The sequence below is a fragment of the Pelobates fuscus genome, chromosome 2 (genome assembly GCF_036172605.1).
Source record: "Pelobates fuscus isolate aPelFus1 chromosome 2, aPelFus1.pri, whole genome shotgun sequence".
In the NCBI taxonomy this organism is placed as follows: Eukaryota; Metazoa; Chordata; class Amphibia; order Anura; family Pelobatidae; genus Pelobates; species Pelobates fuscus.
In genome coordinates, this window is record NC_086318.1 from 229,899,603 (window position 1) to 229,916,518 (window position 16,916).

Below are 16,916 nucleotides of genomic sequence, written 5' to 3' on the forward strand. Positions count from 1 at the left end.
AGATTTGAGGGATTCCCTGCTCTGGTGTGTTTCTCTATGTTCGGGGAACATAGACATACGCACCAGAGCAGGGAATCCCTCTAAACTAGAGAGCTGGTTGTAAGTGCAAAACAGGTAGGTCGCAAAGTGAGGACCACCTGTATAGCTTATAACCTCTAGTGCAAAAACCTGTAGCGATACATGCAACCTTAATAGCCCCCAACTTTACATGTTGGTGTATTTTACATTTTCACCAACTTTACATATTGGTGTATTCTACATTTTCACTGCATGATTTTTAATTTGTTTTATTAATTAATATAACATACTTATGTAATATGATTTCTTAGATGTCATGGTCACAAGTTTTGCTAACAGTCCACTGTGCATGTCAGACTCACTCATAGAATGGTTACGTAGCAAACACTGTAATTGCACCTTAGTACTTAGAAGTTGAAGCTGGAACAAGGCATAAACTCTACACTGGAACGGCTAGCAGCTTTGTATTGTGGGGTGGAAAAACAATCATTATACCAAATACACTATATTGCTTATATTGCTTGCCATAACTGTTTTAAAATAGACCTCATGTGACCCAGAACCTTGTTTTATCCTCACGAAATCCTCTTGATTACTACTTTGGAAAACAAAACAATTCTTAATAAAAGATCATTCCTCATGTTGCCGAGATGTCCTTAATGTATAAGTGCAGTAACTACTGCTACCCACGTCACATTACTCTTAGCACTTGTTTATTGGTATCATTGATGACAATTAGGATTTAGTGTGCTTTGAAATCCATCTGATTTTAATTAAACGCAAATTCATCCTTTGCACTATTGTATTTTAAGTTAATGATTCTGAAAAGCGAAAGACGAGCAGATGGCTTGGCACTGCCTATTTTCCTTATGGATTTAATATGAAGGGATGGGCTTATCATTATACAGAATGTATATTTGGCATGCATCTGTCTTGATAAAAACAGATGGTTAACGGAAAGAAACTCTTCTGTACTAAGTTAGTCCTCAATGGACAGAGACTTGGGATGCCATGTTAAGAAGGTGTTGAACAACAGCAGTGCCCTTAAAGAGTCCAAGTTGTTGAATTTTGTGAACATTGCTGCCTTTTTTAAAGTTAGTTTTTACATGGAAAATTCTTACTTAAAAGCAAAATTATGGTAAATGACTAAACGTGTTGCATGTTTTCAGTGACTGATACTTATAGATTTATGTGCTGGGCAATAAGGTAACAACTGCTTGTTTTGAACTTAAACAGAAAAAGCATGGTGGTTTCAACATTTGCATGTGGTTCGCCATTACCTTTCTAAGATTTCATTTATTTATCTATTTATTTATTATGGTTTAAAGACTTTGCCTGCATTGAAGGCATCAGAATATTTCCTGTTGCCAAGATGTAGATTTAGTTCCACACAAAATGCGTCCACACTTTGTAGTCCAATTTTACACTAAAATAACTCATTTTGTCAGCATTTATGATCTATGGTAAAACTGTTAGAGCGTGAATTCTTAATATTTATGGTACTAAGGTTTGTAAGCGTGTTTTATGTTTTACAGTCATAACAAGCAGTGGCTACAGTCCAAGATCAGCACACCAGTACTCGGCTCAGCTATATCCCTCTAAGTAAGTGACAAGTTATTTAACTTACAGAGAATAACATATTGAGATGCTTAGACTGCGTCAAATGTACGGTATACAAATTATTCTTTATCTGCACCAAGTAATTTTATGGAAAAAGCAAATGTAAAACAATTATTGGTTCTTTCTCATTTAATGTCAGAATTGTTTTGCTAATGTTTTGCTATTGTTATTTTGTTATGAAGTGTTCAGCGTAGATCTCTATGGACAAACATTATTGATATGCTATTCTAAGAAAATGATTGCTTTCAGTGTAAAAATGTATGTAACATTGGGTTTAAATGGCGTATTATAAAATCACTGTTACTTTAGCCAAGCAGCTGTGAAGAATTTCATGGTATATAACAGAACCGTATCATCATGTTACATGACTTCTAAAATCTACTTAAGTATTGTATAAACTTCCTATCTAAAGTATGGTCTTTCAGTCATTTATTTCATGTTTTTTTTCTTTATCAGATCAACATATTGCTGACCTAGAGTTTAATGCATTGGACAACTGTAAAAATTAGTATAGGTTGCCAGAACATGAACATGTAATTGTCAAAAAGGGTATATACCAAGTTTACAAATACTTATTCTTTGGTTAATAGTGTTTCCTCAATTGCATTTGAAACTATTTAAGTTTGTAATCAGAAAATCATAGTCCATGTCTATTCACCAAATTAGCTGGAAACTCGTTAAGACAAGTGAAGACCCGAATGAACAATTTGGTTATATTTCTTTATTATTTTTAATTTTATTTTTACTTTGTACGCTACAATTAGTTGTACAATTGTAAAATTCTGTTCACATAACCATTTATCATAATACGTTGTGGCAGAGCTAACCCCTATATAACTAAGTTTTGCAAAATGTGACATAATGGAGTAATGGTCAATTTACAAGTGAACTTTGAACGATAGATCCTCTTTTAGTCAAAACATTACATCTAATTGCATCCGTTTTACACGTACACATGTTAGATGTATTCCACTTTACATGGTTAAGAAAACAAATAAGGCATTGTTCACGACAATTATGGTGATTGCTGGTGTAAGTAGAAATAATAGATAGATTCCGGCCAAAGTTAAAGGGATAGATAGTATATATCAAGATATTTTATAATCACAAATTGTGTACAGTTCTACAATATTTCATATGTATAATGGTAACATACATCTCATCTCAACAATATATGTTTTAAAATCCTCAGTCCCTTAACCTTTCTAAAAGAGATACACAAAAAGTAGTAACTTAAGTATTCGAGGGAATTTTCACAGGTTGTATATAAAACTATCAACTGCAAAACCACTAGTTAAAGAAGAGGGAAATGCAGAAAGTCATCTTCTGTTCAAATAACGTAGTACGTACACCAGCTAGAATGGCTTGAATTGATGGACCATGCTCAATACTTTGAGATCAACTCTTTGTTCCTCACTGTAGATGACTCTCTGGTGCTTTTCCAATTCTAATTGAACTGGAAAATATATTTGGTGCCGCCACCGTCCCCAAGCATCTCCATACTGTCCCATGGAAGCGTTCAGCTATCCATTTCCCAAACACTGGAGAGAAAGAGGAAGTACCCCTCTAACCATCCGTGATCCCTGGCCCTTAATGCCAGCATTTCAAAATTCATGGCCTTTGAAATGATGTAATTCCGTCTGGTGGAGACTGATAGTTTTAAAAACCTGATGGTGGTGGCTGTCCCACAGTACGTGGTTCCCAATATCCGTAACTGGCCTTTGACCCCAGAACGTGACGTCACGTGCATGTCGACATCGTCCATGCCGGGGACGGATGTGGGGATACAAATTGGTGTAGGTCCACAGCGCCATCACAACACATTTTTTCTTAGTTTGATTCCTCTTTAGTATCAAGCAAGCTTTAATTCCCATCCATCAGTTTTAGATTGATTAGCAGAAGTGTCAAGTCTGATAGAGTGCACCTAGCTTTGGAGACAACTTCTTTTTAATTAAGGAAGTCACATGTTTTGGAGATATGTATCATGCATGGTGAGAAATACTCATTGGTAAAATGCCACTTGTTTAGGATTTTTGTTCTCATAACTGTTGATTAGATCTTATATTTAAATAGGAAGTCGGTTACTGACTAGTCAAGTTACTTCCAGCTTGCCAGATTTTGAACATGGTTTTTCCCTGGTCCTAAATGTCCATTAAAGCTAACATGCCAATGCTCTATTAGTGCCCCCGTAGAGCTAGCTAATCAAGATGTATTACTGGGGAAAATCTATAAGGCTACTTGATTGGAATTGGCCCTCAGTTATACTCATTGATCTGATTAATGATGCAATCTTAATTTGTAGCTTTCATTCCCTGCTAAGGTACAACTACTTAAACTTAATTATCCTTTATTTGTATTGCTAAATGGTTAATCATATAAAGGGAGTTAGATTTTTCTGTTGTTTTGTTCTAATGTTCTTTTTTGTTTGAAAGAAACATACTTTATAGTTCTGCAAATTACATTGAATTCAATTTTAATAATATAACACATAACTTTAAACACACATTTTTATTTAGCAGCGGCATTCCAAAAACACTGGGTGTTTGAACCCAAAGAAAAAGTTGATGATCCCTAATCACAGAGCGGTAAAGATATGTCATGACACCATCAATCTATGTTAGGTCCTCCTCTCTACCCATTAATAACTTGCTGCTGATGTTCTTTGCAATCTCCTAGAAAGCATGGCTGGAAACAAGCATGTTCTGCACAGCCAGCTATTCAGTGTAACCCCACAAAACTTCCCATTCCTTATAGTCACATGAGGGGAATCACCATTCCTCCCCTTCTTTAGCCTGATGGAACATTATACTACTGATCTTTCTTTTTTTAATGGGGGCTATTTTGGGAAGCAGCTGCCTGATACAAAAGTCAAAATAAAATGAAACACAAAATAATAATAATAATAATAATAATAGTATCTTCCTTCCTCCTACACCAACTGTTGAGATCCATATCTGTCTCTTAAGCCCCCAAAGCACTCTCTCCTCCCAGCAATGCCCATGTTGTATTTAGTTCTCAATAGTACTATCTGATTTGATAAATATATGGTTAGAGGGTTTCTTGGTGATGCTATTCTGAACAAAATCATAATATTATAGTTGGCATAATCAGTTTCTTCTACAGTTTATGTTTGAGCACAAGGTATGTGTATTTTATTTTGTGCATCAATCACAAATAAACAAATTGCAGATGTTGTAGGCATAAATATATATATATATATATATATATATATATTTTTATTTTTTTTCCCAAATAATAAATTTGCATATTTCCTTGTTTGTGGTTATGGCTGTAATGAAATTCAAATATGTGACTTCTGTTTTTTTCTGGTTTTGCTCATATTTCTGGTTTTGACAATATTTCTGGTTTTGACAATATTTGAATGAAAAGTGAAGTATATCCGTATGAACTATCAATTTGCCTAGACATTTTGAGGTCACCTGGTTATAGTCTTCCTTCAATATTGAGACTCAATGTTGAGGGGTTTATAAATATATCCAGAATCGCTCAATGGCATTTTTTCCCCCCATAATGCATGCTTCACTGTAATTTATCTTTGGATTACTGTATTTTTTAATGTTATAGGTTAGTGTTGGGATGTTAGAGTTGTCTTAAGAGTAGGGTAAGTGTTGGTGTTAGGGTTACTGGGGTTGAGAATTTAAATGTTCGTGTTTTAATTTAATGATTAGGGTCACTTAATCTCCACAAAGCACTAGGACATACATGTGACATTAATCCAGCTTGGGAAATGGGTGAATTAAAATGACGGCAGCTGCATATAACAGCTGCCTCCTGGAGTGTAAGTTCCACTAATCTCGGGTAGATCGGGACATGTATGTCCTGGTGTTGCCTTAGATTAGGCATCACAGCACTGCACAGTAATCAAACCTTGCATTACAGGAAATAAATGTGTGGATGACATCACCATCCATGCAGTGAACAGTTTGAGAACATGATGTGCCCCTTGAATACAATATTATCCTATATAACTTTGTGCAATACATATATTTTAAAAATCATGCCTTAGACAAAAAAGTGACAATGGTTTCTGATTTCCATGTGTAACTTGTTTATTTATTTTAAATACACATACACATTATAGTTTCCTATATAAATGAGATAAGTAACGTATGTAAAGAAGTGAAAATAAATTCAAAGAATAAGTTATAGCATGGTACCAAGTCAGTAAGTAGACAAAGATTTGTTTATTTTGCATTGCATTCTTGGAAAATTATGGAAACTAACTTCTAAAACTGCTGCTGAAAAAAAATAGATTTGTAAACCTAACCTCTTTTAAGTAAACTAAACTCATGTAAGTAAATGACAGTTCATTAATTGCCATTTATTGGGCAACCATTATTTATCAGAAATGTGCCCAAGAGAACATGTATTAGAAGAAAATGTCTTCAAATAGCAGGTCACTCCAAAGTGGAATGCAGGAAACCTAAACAATTACAATTTTGCATAGCATTCTGGGAAAACTGATCTTCACAATCTGTGTCTGAGACATTTTCTTAACAAAAATTTAGATTTTGTACAACAATATATTTGAGTGAAAATAGGGTTTCTGTCATTGTGACCTTATAGTGTTTTCTTTGTTTTATAATATGTAAATGTACAATTCATATATTCTACTTTGACAAGCTTAGACACATGTCTGCGTTAGTTCTTCTATGTTGTTGTTGTTCACTCTGAGTGCTGAAGACCCTAATTCTAGAGCAGATTCATATTTTCAGTGTCCTTACTGTGGTGTCTGTCTATGCTGACAGCTATTCAATCCTTACATATATGTTAACAGTTATATTTACTCTGTATACAGTCATGCATAGCTTTGTGAGTATGACTGTATTCTTGAAAAATACTCAAGAAAATGTAGTAAAAATATTATTTTTTTAAACTATATTCTAACAGAAATGAGTTAAATATTCTACTGGCTTCTTCCATAAATAAAGTAATTATTCATATTCAAAACAGTGGGATGTGTAGCTAATACAAAAAGTACAAGTACAATACAAGGTGTGGAAATAGTTTGAAATGCACAATCCATTCCAATGATTATCTTGACTAGCCAGTTTTTTTGTATAATCCAATAATTATTAATTCCAATACAGCTAAGTAAGGATTAGAAAGATCTCAATTTACTGGATAAAGAAATAAAGCCTGTAGAAGCTGACCTCTTTTGTCCTTTTTTCCTTTCTAACACATATAATGGCACAACACATGTAAGGACTACCATAGATGACTACCACAGGTGGAGTTCAATGGTTTAAATATCCACTATTTATTTTAAGACGACAAACACAGCTTGAGATAATATAATGTGATTGTCATGCGGACTCAAACAAATTAAACATATTTTTAAAAAAAATATATGTGAATAAGCATAGTATAGAGTAACATGCTATTTGGTGATCATTGTGCACATAAACCTGACAAACTGTCATTCTGTGTGGCTTCTACGATAAAGTATAATCTATTTTCAGAATTGTCCACTCAAGTGAATGTTGATGTGTTAAACACAAGGGCAAAATCTCTTGTGTAGGATTTATGGTATTACATATTAAGGGATTGACTTCTCGATATTCTATCTACAGGAGATTGGATTTAGTTTCCAGTGTTGGTGGGAGAGTTCTTTCGGCTACTATTCTTTCGTATTGTTCTGTCCCACTTCAATACTGATAGAACTAAATATAGAAAATGTTCACTAGAACATGATATAATGCGTGTATTGTACCACATTTGTGCAAGGACAGTATCATCATTATGTTGCATCATCTTTCTTTTTATAGGACGGTATCTATTTACTAAACCTTGTTATAATGTTAACCATTACATACAGCAAATCTTCGGCAATGTATTCAAAGGAATGAATTGGCTGTCGTTCCATGGTAGCATGCCTTTTCCACTGTGGCCATCCATGGTTTATGTGGGAACCCAAGAAACCTTTTTTCATGACATATCTAATTTTAGACCACAGAAAATTCACTTATTGGAGGCTTAGATAACTTTGAGGGTGCCAATTACCATGATTCCCTTTATATGTGTTTAACCATATTGTTTATACCTGAATTATGTTTTCTGCCTGAAGATTAATTTCAACATGTTGCATAGTAGCACATTCTATAACCTTGTAAACTAACTAATCTTTGATTGTCTTTGATGTTTAGACCATACCCACATATCCTATCTACACCAGCAGCTCAGACCATGTCCGCCTATGCCGGTCAAACTCAGTACACTGGGATGCAGCAACCCACAGTTTACACAGCTTATTCACAGACTGGACAGCCTTACAGTTTACCCACCTATGGTATGTTATCATTTTACTTATTATATATATATATATATATATATATATATATATATATAAAACATTTCTTTAGTCAAAGAACAATAATAACAAGGTGTATGTGTGTGTATTTATATTTTTTTTTACGAATCTGTTGCAGATTTGGGCGTTATGTTGCCAGGCATCAAGACAGAAAGTGGACTCCCGCAAACACAATCACCGTTACAAAGTGGTTGTCTTAGCTACAGTCCAGGGTTTTCAACTCCTCAGCCAGGCCAAACTCCATACTCCTATCAAATGCCAGGTATTGAAATGATTTCACAGGAAAAGGAACCACACAGTGTAAATAGCTGGGTTTCACAGTGATTGGAGTTTGTGTACCTTGGTCATTCCAAGTGGTGGACAGACATTAAACTATTTATCTCATTAAAGGGAGCTGTAACTTCACTTGATTTTTAATACCATGCTTACTTATCCCTATATTTAAGGAGTTGGAGGTATAACTAATAAAATAACATGTAAAACTCAAGACCTCTTTTTCCTGCAACTATGCACTTCCATCTTAGATCTCTGTCAATCACTGTTACAAGATCTGTCTATGCTGACTGCACCTGGCATACCGAGGCATTTATTTGTCCTGGTATTTCCTTTTCTGAGCTGGATTAAGATTACTAAATATCTATATTATCTGCTGAATCAAAGCCATAATACAACATTCCATTCCATTTTAAAAGCAGGATGCATTTTTGTCACACACTGACTTAACCGTTGACCCAAGTTCCTATTATTATAAGATGTAAAACGGTGGCCTTCCAAGTGATACATCAATTTAAATTTAGTTAATTTTGTATACATAGCCATGGTGCTGCAAAGAGGTGTAATAAATAGAAGCATGTTATTTCACTGAGCAAAATCTGTGTGGGGTGGGGGAGGTTTAAGACAACACTAATTGTCATTTATTTTCTTTACAGGTTCTAGTTTTACCCCATCTTCTAGTATTTATGCAAATAATTCAGTCTCCAATTCAACCAATTTTAGTAATCCTCAACAGGTAAGATAACCCAATGTGATCTGGTGAACAAATATTAAGAAAAATATAAGATAGATGGATGGATGGATAGATGGATAGATGGATAGATAGATGGATAGATGGATGGATAGATAGATAGATGGATGCATGGATGGATGCATGGATGGATGGATGGATGGATGGATGGATGGATAGATGGATAAATGGTTAGATGGATGGATAGTCACAAATCAGCAACTTGTGTCCATTTGTTGTGTCAATCAACATTATTAATTTGTTCCCAAATCTGTCATAGTAGACTAAATGTTTAAAGTTGGTTCTTCTTATATATTTAGGCAAAATGTAGTTTACATTTGACTCTTTCCATACAACTCTGTTATTTCTTAAGCGAAAAACTAAGCATTACCTTAAAGAAAAAGTATGGTTGGATTATAGGTTTCCATCTAGTAATTTTATACACGGTATTCATCAGGGAATGCCAGAAAAGAAAAGCCCATCACTATGTCTTTTCATTTTTCATCTCAGCCACCTGTGAAAATGAGTTTCAGGAATTTTTCGTAATGATAGACTCGGCAGCCTTGCCTCCGACGTGACTAAGTACTTAAGACTAATTTTTTTTGTAAGCGATTTTCTCTGGTTGAGCATTTACTTTGCATTAAATCTACCTGAAGTAACAGGATATGTGCCTTTACCTAGTGTTAAGTGCTAATTAATCCTTTCTTCTGTCAAATCCTCAAATAATAATTTTACTACTGCACTTAATAAAAATGTTCCTACTGTTCTAGGATTATCCCTCTTACACAGCTTTTGGCCAAAATCAATATGCACAGTATTACTCTGCATCGACATATGGACCCTATATGACCTCAAATAATGCTGTAGATGGAACCTCATCATCAACGTATCAGTTGCAGGATTCCCTTTCAGGCTTAACTAATCAACCAGGTACAGAATTTCATTCAGGTAAAATGTACAGGCAAGCAAATGTAGACTGCATTTATTATCCCTGTGAATTGAAATCCTAATGTTTACACCTTATTTTTCTGAAAGGCACCTGTTATCTCTGTTGCATTTAATTCTACAACTTATTCAATTCTACAAGGTGTAAAACATTAGTTCTTGCTGTGTTAAACAATTGTTTTTTTTGTGAATAAAAGTTTTATTTGTCACTATACGGAAATCACTTGCAGATATCAAGATATGCATGTAGCAATGGTAACAATCGTTTTTTGAACGGGCTGATGTAGCATCAACGAGAATAACACAAGAAGAACATAAACATAAACTGGGACCCTTTAGTCCTTAATAGAAGCCACCATGTGCTTATAGACAGGTCGCCTGTTCCTTCTAAAATATTATCCCTTTCCCCGTGGCCTATGCCGCTATCTCTAATCAAGCCACAATAACAGCACCAACAGTCACGTAGGCCTGAGTTAAAGTCGACAATCAAAGAATTGTTTAAGTACTGGATCTTTCATTTATGGTGTAAATAAAATGTTTTTTCTATTTAAGACACAGAAACTTCCACTACTGGAGGAAGGCTGAAATGATACTATTCATCATTCAAACTGTATAAACAAATCAAATCTAAAAAAAATGACCTGCACACTGTTCCAACGCCCTATGCACCTTTAAATAATCAAGGTTTTTAGTGCCACTCCAATAGTCATTAAGGAGTAAACTCAACTGCCAATGTGAAATCAAACCCTGGATCTCTTTTAACAGTTCACCTTGCTGATTACAGAATAACCACTCGTGCCTTGTTCATTATTTTGCCTTTTAGTCAAAACAGTAATGTGAAATGCTATTGTAAGACTCAACTAAGAGATTTGCCTTGGTGGGAAGGCGAGCATATACTTTAATGACCATTGCTTAAAAAAAACTGTGTTATGTAAATGTTCATAGAGATTTGGGATAGTGCGCAAGTGACTTTTTTATTTTAATAAAACTATTTTTGATTGTACAAAAACATCAATATTTATTTCAGAAAGTACTTTTTTATTGTTAGGTTTCATTGTAACATTGTGCACTTTAAATCATTATATAAAATACATTTTGGTTTAAAATAGTGGATTCAAATAAGATGTGAATATTACACATTAATTATGGGTTTACATGCTGAAGGTTACATTAAAAAGCCAACATTTCTTACTTAACCCCTTAAGGACACATGACGGAAATATTCCATCATGATTCCCATTCCAGAAGCTGTGTCCTTAAGGGGTTTTAATGCACAACTCAGTATTGTTAAATAATTTTAACAAATAATTTTCTATCTTTTAGTTATATGCTAAAAACAAACAAGCAAACAAACAAACAAACAAACAAACAGTATTTCTAGTTTTATATAAATAAAGTAGGGCAGGGATCCATCAAGTTAAGTTCAGCTACAAAGTGTACCTCACATTATTAACATACACTTCTTCCTATATTATTATTATTGTTATTAATATTATTGCCATTTATATAGCGCCAACAAATTCTGTAGCGCTTTATAACAATATCTGTCTAGAATCACTGAAGAAAAAACAGTCAATACCAAAGCAGCAAAGCCTCTTTAAACAAATTTACTGTATTGTATTTTAGCCTTTAATCTGTTAAAGACTGAGGCAATTGTCCAAGTTCTGAATCAAAACAAAACCTGGGATTTGAGCTATATGTCTGTCCAAACATAATTTACCTCTTTCATATTAAGTGCACCCACACTTATTATAGATCATTTTGTTCAGGAGAAATATGGCTTTCATTCCACATCAAATATTTATACATGAAATATAATTTAATATGAATAAAATATAAAATAAATGTGAAAAATAAAGATATTTTATTTTCCAACTTCTGCATGGCATTTTAATTGTGAAATGCATAATACTGTTAGCTTTTACTGGAATAAAACACAGACATTGTATGCTGTGATGTCTCACAAGTACAAGGATGCCATGTGCAGGTTTTATCGGGTTTGGAAAATTATAGGGTCAATATAGGGCTTGCAAATTCTCTGCTAGACTGTAATGAATTATAGAAATATATATATATATATATATATATATATATTCCTATAATCCAAATACACTTGGTATATATATATATATATATATATATATATATATATAAATACATATATATATATATATATGTGTATATATATATCAAGTGTATTTTGATGATAATAATTATTACGATTGTATATTGGTGAACCTGCCTGAGAACCCAGGCAGGTGTCACCACAATCACATGACTTGGATTGGCTACAGGGGTATTGCTTGGGTTGTTATGCGGGTCCCTTGATTGCTAGGCCGCCCTAACAGCGATAAAACCCTCCTTTTGTAGAACGGCATAGCATGCTCTGACATTGGGAAATAGGTAAATTAAGCATACCTTATCATAAAAATATTCAGCAGTGATGCACTCATTCTCAGCCATTGACCACAGATATTAATGATAGATTAATGTCTATCTTTTTGTAAGTGAATGCATTTTTAAAGGGACACTATAGGCATTCTGACTACTTAATCTCAATGAAGTGGTCTGTGTGCAGTGTCCCTGGCATTTGGCTCCCACCATTGGAGATAACAGAAATGTTTGCCTTGGGGGCTAAACTCACCTCTAGTGGCTGTTACACTGACAGCCACTAGATAGTGCTTGTGCTGTAAGAACCAAATCAGGCTCTGTAGTTGACATTCAATATCATCACTCATAGCATATGTATGTTAAAGTTCAATCCATGCTTCTAATGGAGAAACAATGGATTCATTGCTTTTCTGTGAGAAGCATTTAACTGGATAAACGCTATGCTTGCCTCGCATGTGCTTCTCGTTCCTCGTGCTTCTCTATGAGAAGAATTTGATTGGATGAGATGTTGAAGAGGAGTTAGCAGGCAAGCAGATGAAATGAGAGGTGGAGTAGGCATTTGCATGTCATGGCACTGGAAAAAAAGGTAAGGGTATTGAAATATTTTAAACAAAGAAAAAGACTGGGGTTTACAAAGATTTAAAGAATCCATTTAATTCTAATTATTTTTTCAAAGTATAGTGTCCTTTTAATACATTCTTTAAATAATGCATAAAAGAGGAAACTATAACTTGAAATGGGCTTTTTTAATATTTTGTTCTGATATCCACATAAGTCCATCCTTGCAAGCACGCTGTCTTGGTGTCATACTTGATTCTGGCCTCACCTTTGAACCTCACATCCAGTATGTTGCCAAATCCTGTAGTTTCCATCTTAAAAACATAGCCCGCATCCACCCTTTCCTTACGCAAGATGCTACCAAGGAGCTTGTCCATGCTCTAGTAATTTCACGCATGGATTACTGTAACCCTCTCCTAATTGGTCCTCCCAAAAGCCGTGTTGCCCCGTTACAGTCTGTAATGAATGTTGCCACCAGACTGATTTTCCTCTCTAGTCAGTCCTCTCACACCCCACCTCTCTGTCAGTCCTTACATTGGCTTCCTGTATCCTATAGGAGTAAATTTAAAGTGCTTACCCATACCTATAAAGCACTGAACAACTCTAGCCCCTCTTATATCTCTTCACAGATCCATAGGTATGCCCCTTCTCGGTCTCCCCGCTCTGCCCGTGACCTTCTCCTGTCCGCTACTCGCACCCGTACGGCCAACTCACACTTGCTGGACTTCTCACGGGTGACTCCCTATCTATGGAACAGCATGCCTGCAGACTCTCCCCTAGTCTTCATTCGTTTAAGAAGTGCCTTAAAACCCATCTCTTTAGGAAAGCGTATGGCCTCCCAGAGTAACCTCTACCTCACATACCTGTCTCTTGCTCTCTCCTAAAGGACAGCACTTTACTCTCTCCTCCAACTCTGCTTCACTCCCATTTATTTGATTGCTATTTCCTGTCCTAAAGTTTTTTTTTACTCCACCTCCTATAGACTGTAAGCTCGTTTGAGCTTACGTTCCTGTAAGTTTTCTTGTAATTGTCCTATTTATTTTTTGTAAATCAATTTTTTTAAATTTTTTTTGTAAAAAGTCACTTTTATGTGTCCTTTATGGACTCAACATAGGTACATGCAGGTACCTGGCCCATAACTATTGAACAAACAAATGTATCAGCTGGAACTCAAGTTAGTCCCTTTCATTTAAAGAGGGAAAATGTCAATTTTGTTATACCGCGCCGGAACTGTACTGGAGCTGACATAGCTCAATCTGCTCTGTGCTGCAGAACGGCAGTCAATATAGAAGAGGAGGTAGAAATAGTTTTGGAAACACACTTCAACTATATTTTCAGGCTGCAATGGTTGCCTGCAATGCTATTTGAAATACCCAGAAATGTTAGCAGTAACCTCACACAGATCCAGTAGCAAGGTATGTGATAGTTTTATTTAAGTTTTGTATCTGGTGTAGTTGTTTTTCTATTAGCTTTCTGTGCTTATGTTTCTTAAAGAGTCTGAATATTTCTGACACCAAACATCAACTAATACTTTATATTTATTACTATTTTCAGAAAAAGATGAGGAAGAAAATTAATTAAAAAAATGTAAATTCTGTAAATTGAGTTAACTTGGTCACTTTCCTTTACAAAGCTTCAGAGGTGCATTAAAAACGAGTTAGACAATTTTCTATCCTTGCATTTGTTTGTTAGAACAAATATACTACGTGTAGTGCATTACATAAAAGAGTAACTTTAAGTTGTATTATATATTTCTGCTCGGTCAAGAGCTGCTTGCTAGAAACAGTTAAGACCGCAGTTGTCCAGAAACCACGCAGTGCTGACTTGCATTTCCAAAATAGATGCATACCTTGCGTTCAGCAAGACAGCTGCTCATTCTGAATTAGAGATTAGCCTAATGAAATAAAGTTGGTTCTGAAAGAAGAAATAGTGAGGTAAAGGGCAAAGCCATGAAGGTTCCATTGTACAGATCTTGGGGAAAATTTCAAAATGATTAGAATTATTTTGCCTGAATATTGATATATCACAATAGCATTAATATTACTGATATATGCTTCTATTTTAACCAGACTCCTAAAATTATATGATGTATCAGGCAATGCCAAATTCATGTAAATATTGTTAATTAACCAAATAAATAAATTCGTAAAAAGTTAAAATGGATTATATTGTTAACACATCAACACAATAACCATTTCAGAACTGTTGAGATGACAAAAATAAATCTTAAAGAACACTCCAACAAGGTTAAGTAGTCATTATCTGTTATACCCTGAGTAGTGTCAATGTTTGTAGTACAAGGTGCAGAGCTTAGGCTACCTGTAATATTGATGATTTAGCTGAATTTTGGGCAGCTTTCTGAAGATGCAAGATGATGTCCTTTGTACTGTAAGTGATGAGCATCTTGCATTTTCTTCTTTGTGCAGACCTGTATCAGGCTTCCTTTGACTAAATGTCAAGTAAGTTTTTGAAATATATTATCAAAGAATTGGATCTAATTTAATTCAAAAATCTTTTTTTTTTTTTTTTTTACTTTCAAGCCAATTAAGCCTTTTGTAAATATATAACACTATAATTACGTAATCACAATATGCGATTTGCAGCTTCTGCGGCTACTGAGCTTGAGTTAATCTCTATCTGTGATATCATTTCTGGTGTTTGAAAACAAATAATTTCAGCAGTGATGAGCAATTTAAATGTATTATTATGTTTTGCACAAAAGAAATAGCAATAAATATTTTTCTTCTTTTTTTCAAGGAAAGGTTACTAGGGATAGCAATGGTTCTTATGGTGTTCTAACCATTCTGAACTGGAATGGTATAGAACAGCTGCCTTGTCTATAGTGCCCCTTTGGCTTGTAATGGTTTAATTTTTTATTCCAACAGCCCAAGCAGCAGATGTGGTGATGTGTGATAAGTGAAGGTTTGAAAAGAATAATAAAAAAAATAAAATATGCCAGAAGTGGTCAAACGGATTGTAAAAAAAAACTTGGAGCCTTGATTATAGGAGAGGAAATGGATTTATGGACAGCTGGGGAATGCAAAATGGGAGATTCTGCCATTCAGGAAAACACAAAGGTTATTATAGTTTTGCTAAGTCAGTGGGTATATACACAGCAAACAAAAGGCTATTAAATAAATTATATGCATATGTATATATACACATTGCTCCTGGGTTCTCTGTACTTGCATACCTAGGAATTTACTTATTTATTCATTTCTCCCACATGCCATTTTAAACGTTAAATTGGGATTTGTTTCTTACAGAGTCATGTTTCTGTTTAAATAGGATGCTGTACAATGTTTCCTTCATGTGCACTGGAGCAGATTTAAAACCCACTCTACAGCTGTAAAGTAGTATTGGGCCCAAAAACAGGAACGAAATAGCATTTTACAATTGGAAAAAACATGTACAAACAATGCGATCTTGTAAATTATTCCCTGGGCATGATTTAATCAGCATGTAAATATGTAAAGTTTAGGATCTGGTGGATTTTGATTTCATCCAGGATACCTCTTTGGCTCATTTGCCATGCTAATTAATGTAAAAATAAAAATTATGCAAATATATTAATTTGTGTAAAATATAATTATATTATTAGACTCACTCCATGTTGTAAGGAACAAGCATCATGAGCCTCATTTTGACAATATTCCTTATATGTTACTATTGATTAATCCCTTGCAAAGCAATAATATATATGTATGTAGACGTTAACTTCTTTGTTGTCTTTCCATTTGATATAAATTTGTGTTTGACTCTTACAGAAACATATTTATTTGTTATAGCTTCCTTCTGTCTATCTGAATCTTACCCAAATCTCTCATTTTACATAATCCAGGGTGTGACTTCCCAGTGATGTCATGGTGCTGCTAAAACCATTACCAGTCAAGTTAGCCATTGCAATTGTCAGAATTCAATGTCAATTTAACGTGAGTTTTAAAGTTCAGTGAAACCTCCAAGCAGCATAATCACTACAGCTCTCCGTAGTGATTATGCTTCCAGTAGTGCCCTAGCGCTATGCCATCATAAGGAGTAAGATCATTTTTG

The 16,916-nt window shown here is 34.6% G+C and overlaps 1 protein-coding gene across 8 annotated transcripts in view; it reads left to right on the plus strand.

Annotated features, from left to right (window-relative positions):
* EYA4 (EYA transcriptional coactivator and phosphatase 4) overlaps positions 1–16,916 on the plus strand; it is a 299,656-nt gene that overhangs the window by 219,822 nt on the left and 62,918 nt on the right. For 5 of the 8 annotated variants that reach the window (XM_063443239.1, XM_063443240.1, XM_063443244.1 and 2 more), the window contains 5 exons: positions 1,554–1,620; positions 7,806–7,948; positions 8,088–8,231; positions 8,899–8,978; positions 9,743–9,920. In XM_063443239.1, coding sequence (XP_063299309.1) covers positions 1,554–1,620; positions 7,806–7,948; positions 8,088–8,231; positions 8,899–8,978; positions 9,743–9,920 — 612 coding nt within the window. The remainder of the gene's footprint in view (positions 1–1,553; positions 1,621–7,805; positions 7,949–8,087; positions 8,232–8,898; positions 8,979–9,742; positions 9,921–16,916) is intronic. The other 3 variants (XM_063443241.1, XM_063443243.1, XM_063443246.1) reach the window with 1 other exon arrangement.